The 11,259-nt window shown below is 39.7% G+C and overlaps 1 protein-coding gene and 1 pseudogene across 5 annotated transcripts in view; one reads left to right on the top strand and one right to left on the bottom strand.

The window, feature by feature from the left end:
- Positions 1-11,259, bottom strand: part of CWC27 (CWC27 spliceosome associated cyclophilin) — a 214,987-nt gene that overhangs the window by 26,669 nt on the left and 177,059 nt on the right. For 4 of the 5 annotated variants that reach the window (XM_075066976.1, XM_075066977.1, XM_075066978.1 and 1 more), the window contains 2 exons: positions 7,626-7,735; positions 654-757 (listed from right to left, as the gene is read on the bottom strand). In XM_075066976.1, the coding sequence (XP_074923077.1) occupies positions 654-757; positions 7,626-7,735 (214 nt within the window). The remainder of the gene's footprint in view (positions 1-653; positions 758-7,625; positions 7,736-11,259) is intronic. The other variant, XM_075066980.1, reaches the window with a different exon arrangement.
- Positions 11,090-11,259, top strand: LOC116833338 (U2 spliceosomal RNA; annotated as a pseudogene).

Genomic DNA, 11,259 nt, shown 5'->3' with positions numbered 1-11,259 from the left:
GATACAGACTAACACGGCTACAACTCTGAAACCTGTCACATTAGCTGTGGAATTCCAGATGCAGGTAATGTAAACTTGCATGGGATTAAAGTACAGATTATCACTAAGGGCTTGTCAATACAGTGATTTAGTGCATGGCAAGCCAGAGGGTGAATCTACAATGCTGTAGCCTGCTGCATACTAAGTGGCCATGTGTTGCTTGCACTAAAAGTTCCCTAATTTTTTCAAAACAGCAGTATTTCAAAGCATACTAAGGAACTTTTAGCATACAGCAGCAGGGTCCACATAGCCATTTAGCACATGGCAGAATGGTGTGCTGTAGACTTGCACCGTGCATTAAATCACTGTATAGACATGCACTAAATTTGAAGGAAACAGAATCTCAGCTGAGATGCTACTGGTTCCTGCTACTTACTCTAGGGAGAGGGCGACTGGTAAAGAAAACGAACTATCTTGCGTCCTCCTGAAGAGGCCCTGAAGTAGGAATAGGGAAGCAGACTGTGTGACCAGAAGAGAACCTACCACTATAGGTAAGTGAGATGGGGGGGGTGGGGGAGAGTTCCAGTTCAAAGATGAGTGACAATTTGGAGTAGGCCTTATTTTTCCCTAATCAGATTTGCCCTTCCCTAATATAATGCATGACAAATCCTTACCATCCTTCATCATCCTCTGCTTCAGGTTCAGACATTTCATTTTCAGGAGTGTCTGCTATTGCCTGAGTCAGCTTTGATTTGAATCGGTCCAGCAGTGCCAGCGTCTGAAATGAAATATCATTTGTTTTACCAAAGTTTTGTAACAATAAAATACGCAATACACTTATGTTTGGATTACCTGAGGAGTAGTCAATTGAGGTGGATAAGAAATTGTTCAAAAAACAAATTTGACACATTATACTCCCACACAATTCCTCGTCTCCATCACTGATTACTATGTTGCCTTTTTGACATGACCATAAAATGTAAGTGTTGGGAGGCAAGGTTGGCGTAACAAACTGAATGAAACCATTGGCTTTTAATGTGGTCACTCAAGGGCATTTCCTATCATTTTAACAAACAGTAGATGATAAATTAATAATCCTCCTGCAAAGAACAACTTCCAGATAGTTTATGAAAGTGGATATAAACAAACTATATATTGCTATTAGTATATTAGTAAGAGTTATAAATATTAATACCTAGAAGTAATGTAAGGAATTTGTTATAGGTTATGAACTTTGGTCAGTCATCTACAATGCCTTAAGCATATTTACTTAAAGGATCAGTTACTTACTAAGAGTAAGATAATCAATAAACAATGCAGACTACTGAGGACAATTGCACTGTGGAGATTTGTCATTTTTCTCTAGTGAAGAAATCAATGAAATAAATTAAAAATAATTCAGGCTTTGATGTCGTAATTTGGTTGACATTTACATACTATATTTTACAGTGCTGATACAACCGTTCCTATTTTGTACTAACATTTTCAAAAAATTGTAACAGTATGTGAGGGGAAATATTTTGTGTGCGTGTGTGTGTGTGTCTATATATATTTTTTGTGCAGAGCAACGTAACTGACCAAGTATTATTATTTTACCAACTACAATTGGTTAATAACTTAGATAGGTTAATAACTAAATCACACAGTGCTTTATTAGCATGAGCTGCAAAGAGCCGCGGGGGCACATTAAAGAGCCACCTGCGCAAGCCTCAGCCTGAGTATCACTGCTGTAACTGTACTGATACATTATATCATAATCACAGTCACTTAAAACTGTTATTTTGTTCTGTAAAAGACCTCTGTATGACTGCTTTTATTTTTTAAATCTAGTTCTAAAAGTAAAAAAGAAAAAACTTTTTGAAGCTTATAAGTTCTTTCACTGCTTTAGTGTAGAATTAACAATAGTGTTTTTTGTTTGGTTTGGTTTTTTGTTTGGGAAAGGCGGTTGCATTTAACGTCCATATTTTGTGTTTAAGAAAAGTGGGAGGGGAAGAGAGAAGAAAAATTTCATAACTAAAGATTTTGCACAGCATAATAGCTTCACAGCTTTCTCCAGGGATGCAAACAAGTTGCTTCCCTCCTCCCACTCCCCCAGTGGAGGCTTTGTTTGTGTGAGCAGGGGAAAGAAAACCCCTGGCCACTTTAAGGGTTGTAAAATTCATTTTGTTGCATTAGCAGATATCCAGTACAGGTTCAGTTGGGGGTCTGGCTCCCTCATAAACTGGAGTTAGAAGTGGATTAGGAGAAGATTAGTTGGTGTTGGTCCTGCTTTGAGCAGGGAGTTGGACTGGATGGCCTCCTGAGGTCTCTTCCAACTCTAATCTTCTATGATTCTGTAAGACATCTCATAAAGAAGATGGGCAAAGAGACTGGGGCTCCTCATGTGTGGTACAGTGAGGAAACAATCCCCTTTCCCTAGCCTATTGACCCTCTGATGAGCGCAATGTCATCCCAATAGCAGTACTGGGACCCAGCACAAGGGAAAGGTGTCTGTGTGGCGGAAGGTGGGTTGGAGGGGGGCTGATGGCCGTCCTCCTCCAGGTAGTACATTCTACAAAGGAAGAATGACCTACACTGGATAAGTTATTGCCGGATAGTTCCCAGATATGTTACTTAATAAAGTTGTGGCCTTGTTAAACTATGTTCCTGGTGTCTTGCCTGTCTTCCTGCAGAGTCAAGGACAATGATCGTATTGTAGGTATTCACCTCAGCTGATTATGATCCACTTTGCCAATGGAGCTTTGATTTCTTTCACTGAGAGTTAATAGCCTTTGGAGCTACAAAATTTCCATGAACTTTTTAGTTCAGAGCTAAATCAGCTTCATGAACTAAAAGCTCCATCATTCCTTGCTATGAAGTTATTAAACTTCAAGTTTCCAATCTCTTTCGGTAGCAGAACATTTATATTCATGGAATCATAGGACTGGAAGGGACATCAAGAGGTCATCTAGTCCAGTTCCCTGCATTCAAGGCAGGACTAAGTATTATCTAGACCATCCCTGACAGATGTTGTCTAACTTGCTATTAAAAATCTCCAATGATGGAGATTCCACAACCTCCCTAAGCAATTTATTCCAATGCTTGACCCCCTAACAGTTAGGAAGCTTTTCCTAATGTCCAACCTAAACTGCCCTTACTGCAATTTAAGCTCATTGCTTCTTGCCCCATCCTCAGAGGTTAAGGAGAACAATTTTTCTCCCTCCTCTTTGTAACAACCTTTTATGTATTTGAAAACTGTTATAATGTCCCCTCTCAGTCTTCTCATCTCCAGCCTAAACAAACCCAGTTTTTTCAGTCTTCTCTCAGAGGTCATATTTTCTAGACCTTTAATAATTTTTGTTGCTCTTCTCTGGACTGTCTCCAGTTTGTCCACATCTTTCCTGAAATGTGGCACCCAGACAGGACATAATACTCCAGTTGAGGCCTAATCAGCATGGAGTAGAGTGGCAGAATTACTACTTGTGTTTTGCTTACAACACTCCTTCTAATACAACTAAGAATGAAATTTGCTTTTTTTGCAACAGTGTTGACTCATATTTAGCTTGTGATCCACTATGACTCCCAGATCCTCTTCTGCAGTACTCCTTCCTAGGCAATCATTTCCCATTTTGTATGTGTGCAACTGATTGTTCCTTCCTGAGTGGAATACTTTGTATTTGTCCTTACTGAATTTCATCCTATTTGCTTCAGACCATTTCTACAGTTTGTCCAGATCATTTTGAATTTTAACCCTATCCTCCAAAGCACTTGCAATCTCCCCCCTGCCCCCAGCTTGGTATCATCTGCAAACTTTATAAGTGTACTCTCTATGCCTTTATTTAAATAATTGATGAAGATATTGAACAGAACCAAACAAAGAACTGATCCCCACAGGACCATACTTGATATGCCCTTCCACTCTGGGAATGGTTTTCCAACCAGTTATGCACCCAGCTTATAGTAGCACCATCTGGTTTATTTATGAGGTCATGCTAGACAGCATCAGAATCAAGACAGCACATCTACTGCTTCCCCCCCTATCCAGAAGGCTTGTTATCCTGTCAAAGAAAGCCATCAGGTTGGTTTCACACAATTTGTTCTTGACAAATCCATGCAGTTACTTGTTAACTTATCTTGTAGTTTGCTCTTTTGCCCTTAATAATCTCTCTTAGGCCTGGTCTACACTATGAGTTTATGTCGAATTTAGCAGTGTTAAATCGAATTAACCCTGCACCCGTCCACACAACAAAGCCATTTTTGTCGACATAAAGGGCTCTTAAAATCTATTTCTGTACTCCTCCCTGACGAGGGGGGTAGTGCTGAAATCAACATTGCCATTTCGACTTAGGGTTAGTGTGGCCGCAATTCGATGCTATTGGCCTCCAGGAGCTATCCCACCATTGTGACTGTTCTGGACAGCAATCTGAACTCGGATGCACTGGCCAGGTAGACAGGAAAAGCCCCACAAACTTTTGAATTTTATTTCTTGTTTGCCCATTGTGGAGCGCTGATCAGCACAGGTGACAAGGCAATCCCAGAATCAAAAAAGAACTCCAACATGGCCCGTACGGGAGATATTGAATCTGATCTCTGTATGGGGACATGAATCTGTTCTATCAGAACTCTGTTCCAAAAGACAAAATGCCAAAACATTTGAAAAGATCTCCAAGGCCATGATGGACAGAGGCCACAACAGGGACTCAACACAGTGCTGTATGAAACTTAAGGAGCTGAGACAGGTTACCAGAAAGCCAAAGAGCAAATGGATGCTTCACAGAGGAGGGCTGAAATGACGACTGTAGCTAATCCCACAGTTCCTGCACACTTCTGAAAACCATATTGAATTCTGAGCTGAGCTCCCATGGCTGAGGTCAGAAATCATTGTGCGCGTGGTTCAGAATATCAGCCTCATCCCCGCCAGGGGAAAGCAAAGCGAACACAGTTTCTCGTCTTTTTTCAATGTCACCGTGTCTACTGGATGCTGCTGCAGACCGTGCTGCAGCGCTTACAACAAGCAGCTCCCTTGCCTTGCGAGTGGCAGACAGTTACAGTATGACTGTATCCGTCAGCGTTGTCCTGCAGGGGCTCCTGCTGCCTCGGTGAGGGCGGTCGGGGGCGCCTGGCAAAAATGAATGATTCCAGGTCATTCTCTTCTTTAAGTTTTGTGTAATGGAGTTCAGTCTGCCTGGAATATCATGCCAGCTGGGGCTTCTGCCTCGATGCTCGTCCAGTCAGCGCACCGCACTGGTCGTGCCTAACCCCGTCTACCCTTGCTACCAGGGCCTCACAATCAGATACTTAGACCTCTACATTTGCTGCAAATAAAAAAATTAAGTGCTTGTTAGAAACTGTCCCCACATTACAATCCTGCGACATTGTATTTTACCAGTGTCAACCAAAGGCCCCTACACAATGGAGTTCAGTCCTGCCTGTCTTCTTATCTAGTTGCTTATCACAGATTCCCATTTCACGTTATAGTGAGCAGTGCAGAACGGTGTTCACTCTATTTTTCGCCTATAAGCCAACTGCCCTGCCTCCCCACTTTGATCTCTGCCTTGCAGAGGCCAAAAAGGTCACTTGTTTTCAATTCATACATTCTTTATTACTTCATCACACAAATGGGGGATAACAGCCACGGAAGCCCAGGAGGGGTGGGAGAGAGGGAAGCAATGGGTGGTTATGCAGGGGCACCCTAAAAATGGCATGCAGCTCATCATTTCTGCAGATGTCTAGGGCTTACCCAGAGCAGTGTTTGCCTCTCTCGTTCTTTAGTAGGCTTTGCCTGATATTCTAGGCAGGAAGACTCTCCATAGACAAAACTTAAGAAGAGAATGACCTGGGAGTCATTCCATTTTTGTCCAGGCGTCAGACGCAACCTCATCGAGGCCAGCCAGGAGCACCCATGACTGAGCAGACGGTACAGTGTCTGGTAAACCGTCTTTTGCCAACTTGCAAAGGCAAGGGAGGCTTTGCTGTGTTAGCCCTGCAGTACCGCGTCTGCAGCAGCACCAGTAGAATATGGTGACAGTGACAAAAGGCAAAACAGGCTCCATGGTTGCCATGCTGTGGCGTCTGCGCGGGCAATCCAGGGAAAAGGGTGTGAAATGATTGTCTGCCGTTGCTTTCACGTAGGGACGACATTTACCCAGAACCACCCGTGACAAATTTTTGGCCCTATCAGGCATTGAGATCTCAACCCAGAATTCCAATGGGTGGAGGAGACTGCGGGAACTATGGGATAGCTACTCACAGTGCAAGGCTCCGGAAGTCGACACTAGCCTCGGTACATGGATGCACATCGTCTAATTAATGTGCTTAGTGTGGCCACGTGCACTTGACTTTATACAATCTGTTTCCAAAAACTGATTTCTGTAAAATCGGAAGAATCCTATAGTTGAACATACCCTTAGAAAAACTGCCAACTCTTGAACTGTTTTTCCCTAGACTTGCTTCCCATGGTATCTTACCTACCAACTCCCTGAGTTTGCTAAAGCCTGCCTTCTTGAAATCCATTATCTTAATTGTGATGTTTTCCCCTCCTCCCATTCCTTAGAATCATGAACATAACGATTTCATGATTACTTTCACCCAAGCTGCCTTCCACTTTCAAATTCTCAGCCAATTCCTCCCTATTTGTCAAAATCAAATCTAGAACAACCTCTCCCCTTGTAGCTTTCTCCACATTCTTAAATAAAAAATTGTATCCAATACATTCCAATAACTTGTTGGACAATCTATGTCCTGCTGTGTTATTTTCCCAATATATGTCTGGGTAATTGAGGTCCTCCATGACCCCCAAGTTCTGTGCTTTGAATGATTTTGTTAGTTGTTTTAAAAAAAAGGCCTCATCCACTTCTTCTTCCTGGTTAGGTGGTCTGTAGTAGACCCCTAACCTTTGTATCCAAATACATATATTTATAAAAGGTGTAATGTATGCATTTAGGACACATAATTTTCTACTTCACAGTTTCACGTTTTAAAATATTCCAAATTTTGTTATTTAAAAGCCCCATCTATTTTAAACTTAGCAAAGCACATTTGCAGAAGTGCATGGGAGGTCATGGCCACCACACAATGGCAACTCTATGTGGATAGTACCAGAGCGGTAGCTGTGTTAGTCTGTAGTCACAAAAACAATTAGGAGTCTCCGATGGCAGCTTAAAGACTAACAGATTTATTTAGGCTTAAGCTTTCATGGGTAAAACCCCCCACTTCTTCAGATGCATGGAGTGAAAATTATAGATTCAAGCATATCTGTAATTTTCACTCTATGCATCTGAAGAAGTGGGTTTTTTAACCCATGAAAGCTTATGCCCAAATAAATCTGTTACTTTTTAAGGTGCCACCGGAGACTCCTTGTTGCCTGTGTGGATAGCCCTTCTCTCCAGAAGTTTTTTGGGGCAAACTCATGGCACTTTCAAGCATAGCAATACTGATGTTCTGACTGAAGGACTGGAAACTTCACAGATTTTCCCAGCACCTATGCCTGAATAACCCACATAAGGGACCATTCAGTCCTCTTTTTTTTTTTTTTTTTTTAAGAATTAAGTCAACCTTTCTCTTAGAGTGACATTTTGTGTAATACAGTTGAAGAGATAAGAAACTTTTCCAGAGTTTTCCATGAAACAGATTTTCTTAGTGTCAGTTTTATTATTTTAAGCAACTACCTGCTCTTCACGAGATATCCCTTTCTTTGGCTGCTGCTTCCGCAGATCTTCATACTTTTTCTTCTCCTGTAAATATTCCGTAACTATGCTGTTCGGATTAGCTCCTTCCTCTGAAATAGAAAACAATATTTTTGCTAAACAAGTGCAGTGAAAGTATACTTTGTGATTTAATATCAGTCTCCAGGCTTGTCATGTCTTCTGAATTACCAGACAAAACACCTTATGAAAAGCTTTTGGATATATAACTTCCTCATCATTTAAGTCTCTTGCTGTAAGTCACTCTCTCCACCCTCAAATCATTTTTGTGGTTCCAGCTTACCAAATGTTCCAGGTCAATCTATATGACTCCCCTGTCCTCATTATTTACCATTCCACCACCATGTGCATTATCCCAAATTTCATCAGCAATGATTTTATATTTACTTTGAGATCACTGATGAAAATGTTGAATAGCATCAGGCCTGTCCTGACCCCTGTAGGACCCACTAGAAACCTCATTCAATGATGATTCCCCACAGACAATTACTTTTTAAGGCTGGTCAGTTAGCCAGTTCTTAATCCATTTAACGTGTCTAATACTGAGATTGTATAGTTCCAATCTTCTGATCAGAAAGTCACGCAATAGTCAAATTTTTACAAAATTCTAAGTATATCACATCCATGCAGATACCTTTGTCAACAAAGCTTGTAATTTCATCAAGCAATGAAATAATGTTTGTTTAGCATGAGCTGTTTTCCCTTAAACCACATAACTGGCTAATTATTAATTATATTCCTATCCCTTAACTCTTTATTAACTGAATCCCATATCAAGCTTGTCCATTATTTTGCCTAGGGCTGATGTCAAACTAACTGTTCTACTGTCCCTCAGGCCATCCTGCTTGCCCTTTTTGAATACTGGCACATTAGCTCTCTTCCAGACTCAGCTTACAATATAAAACAAGTGTATGAGACAAATTAAGAGAGAGAGGGGGTGGAAAAGAAGACAAGAGTAAAAGAAATAAGATAGACAACTGACCGCCTAAGCCAAAAGTTCCTGATTGTTTCAGGTGTTGTGGAACGTTTGGTTTTTTACATAGATAATTCAGTACAGGTTTGCAGAATAATATCCAATATGCAGCAGATGAAGTTTAGAAGCGGAAAAAGACTTGTTAAACTAGATAATCTATCTCTCTGCCAATGACAATGCAAAGTGAAGTTTGCGTTCACAGTTAAGACCAAAGCATCCAGCCCAGTATGCCTGATTTGATCCCACAAATTTTTGAGGTCAATAATACTGGCTACTAATATTTTTCACAAAGTACAGTCCTACAACAAAATGGAAAACACACTGGATAAGTAACGAAATTCATGCAGAAGCACAACCAAATTCATGGTAAAACAATCTTTTTCTGGGTGTCGAATTTAAATCCTTTGAGAAGGTTATTCAAGCAGCCACATCACCTGTCTAGTTTTGCTGCTCATTGGTTCTTGGTCTTTTGAGAGATTTAGTTACCCGGTTTAATAGGTTGTTTACACATCTCCCTTCGCCCCTCAAAACATTTTCATTTCCAGCCAAAATAAACACGCAAACAGCTTGAGAACAGCTGGGAGACCTGACTGCCTTTCATTATTGTGCATCTGTGATATCAGCATTAAATCCTGCCTTAGGGTCCATCTGGAATGCACAGAAATGTAGTACTGTTGAAATACTTCTACATGGTGCAAAGAAAAATTAACAAGTAAAGGCATCACAGTTTGGCAAACAAAATGCATAACATACATTTTTGCCCTATACAGTGGACTTTTTAAAACAATTTTGTAAAGCGCAATCTTTTTATTGGGATTGCCATGGTGAAGAGGGGGAAAGTTACTTCCTCTATCAAAGATGTCTGTGAAAGTCTTTTGTGATATGTTAATTGGAACTTCTATGGCAGTAATACAATCTGTTCAAATACAACTGTCTTTTTGCTACATTGTATGGTATGATTTACAGTCATGTTTGAGGATTTGTGAATGCTTTATTACCAAAAAGTTTATACACACACCATCAACAACTATTTAAAACAATCCTCAGTTCTTGACTGCAAAGGAAGTCCTCCACCCCCCCCCCCCCCCTGGTTACGCTAACAAAGCCAAGCTTCTTGAGTCCCTTGGTATACGAGGGTTCATCTGCTGCGGATCACCGCGTAGTACGCCCTTCTCGAACTCTTGTATCCAGTTCTGAATTCATCCTCTGAAACATGGGGAGCCAAACTGCACACAGTGTCCAGATGAGGTCTCACCAGTGCCTTGTATAACGGTACTCACACCCATCCTTTCATCCTCACCGTGATCATCCCAAGACCGAGTTAGCTTATTTTTTTTTTTTTTTTTTGTTTTTTTTTTTTTTTTTTTTTTTTTTTTTTTTTTTTTTTTTTTTTTATTTTTTTTTTTTTTTTTTTTTTTGTTTTTTTTTTTTTTTTTTTTTTTTTTTTTTTTTTGTTTTTTTTTTTTTTTTTTTTTTTCGCTTTATTGTTTTTTTGTAATGTGTTTTTTTTTGCTTATTCTTTTGTTTTTATTTTTACTATTTCTTTTTTTTTTTTCTTTTGGTTTAGTATCTTTTTTATTTTTTTTCTTTGTTTTGTTCTTTTTTTTTTTTTTTTTTTTGTTTTTTTTTTTTTGTTGTTTTTTTGTTTTTGTTTTTTTTTTTTTTTTTTTTTTTTTTTCGTTTTTTTTTTTTTTTCTTTTTGTTTTTTTTTTTTTTTTTTTTTTTTTTTTTTTTTTTTTTTTTTTTTTTTTGTTTTTTTTTTTTTTTCACGGCCATTATCACATTGGCGGCTCATAGTCATCTGTGATCAACCAATACTCCAAGGTCCTTCTTCTCTCTCTGTTGCTTCAACAAACTGATGCCATCCGAGCTTAATAACAATAGTTCTTGTTTATTAATCCCTAAATGCATGACCTTGCACTTTTCACTATAAATTTCATCCTATTACTAGTACTCCAGTTTACAAGGTCATCCGATCTTCTGTATGATATCCCGGACTTCTTGTATTAGCAATACCTCCCAGCTTTTGTGTCATCCGCAAACTTATTAGCACATTCCCACTTTTTTGTGCCAGTCAGTAATAAAAAGAGTGCTACAAAACCTGGTCTAGTTTATTGTGAAGTAGGCTCTGCAGCCCCATCCCTCGCAGAACAGAAGACAAGAGACCAAGTAGCAATGGAACCCCAAACCCTGTCTCTTTCCCAGAGCACCCATTGCCTACGCCTTTCCTTCCCACACATGCTGCAATGCAGAAAGTCGAATGGTTTTTTATACCAGGCGGGAATAGATATTCCTTTTACCTACAAGACATTCCACATCCAGCCTATCCCATTTCTATAGCCAGAGAAGCAGAACCTGAATTGTAATATCTGTTTGTTGTAGTATTCCTTATCTAGATAGTTAGGAATCCTTTGAAGTTATTCTAACAAGCTAGATGAAACTTGTCTGTGTCTCTGGACCTTGAAGTAAAATATTATCTAAGTTATATCTGTTCTTATCAGTTTAATATCTGATATGTTCTTTCTTTGAGGACTGTATATTAAATTGATTTTTGAACAGGGGCTGGAATAGGAGCTTGCTCTTCCACACCATGCATACTGGTATTGCAATGCCTCCGGAACCGGG

The sequence above is a fragment of the Chelonoidis abingdonii genome, chromosome 6 (assembly GCF_003597395.2).
Source record: "Chelonoidis abingdonii isolate Lonesome George chromosome 6, CheloAbing_2.0, whole genome shotgun sequence".
NCBI classification, from domain to species: Eukaryota; Metazoa; Chordata; order Testudines; family Testudinidae; genus Chelonoidis; species Chelonoidis abingdonii.
This window is presented reverse-complemented; position numbering and strand designations above follow the sequence as displayed.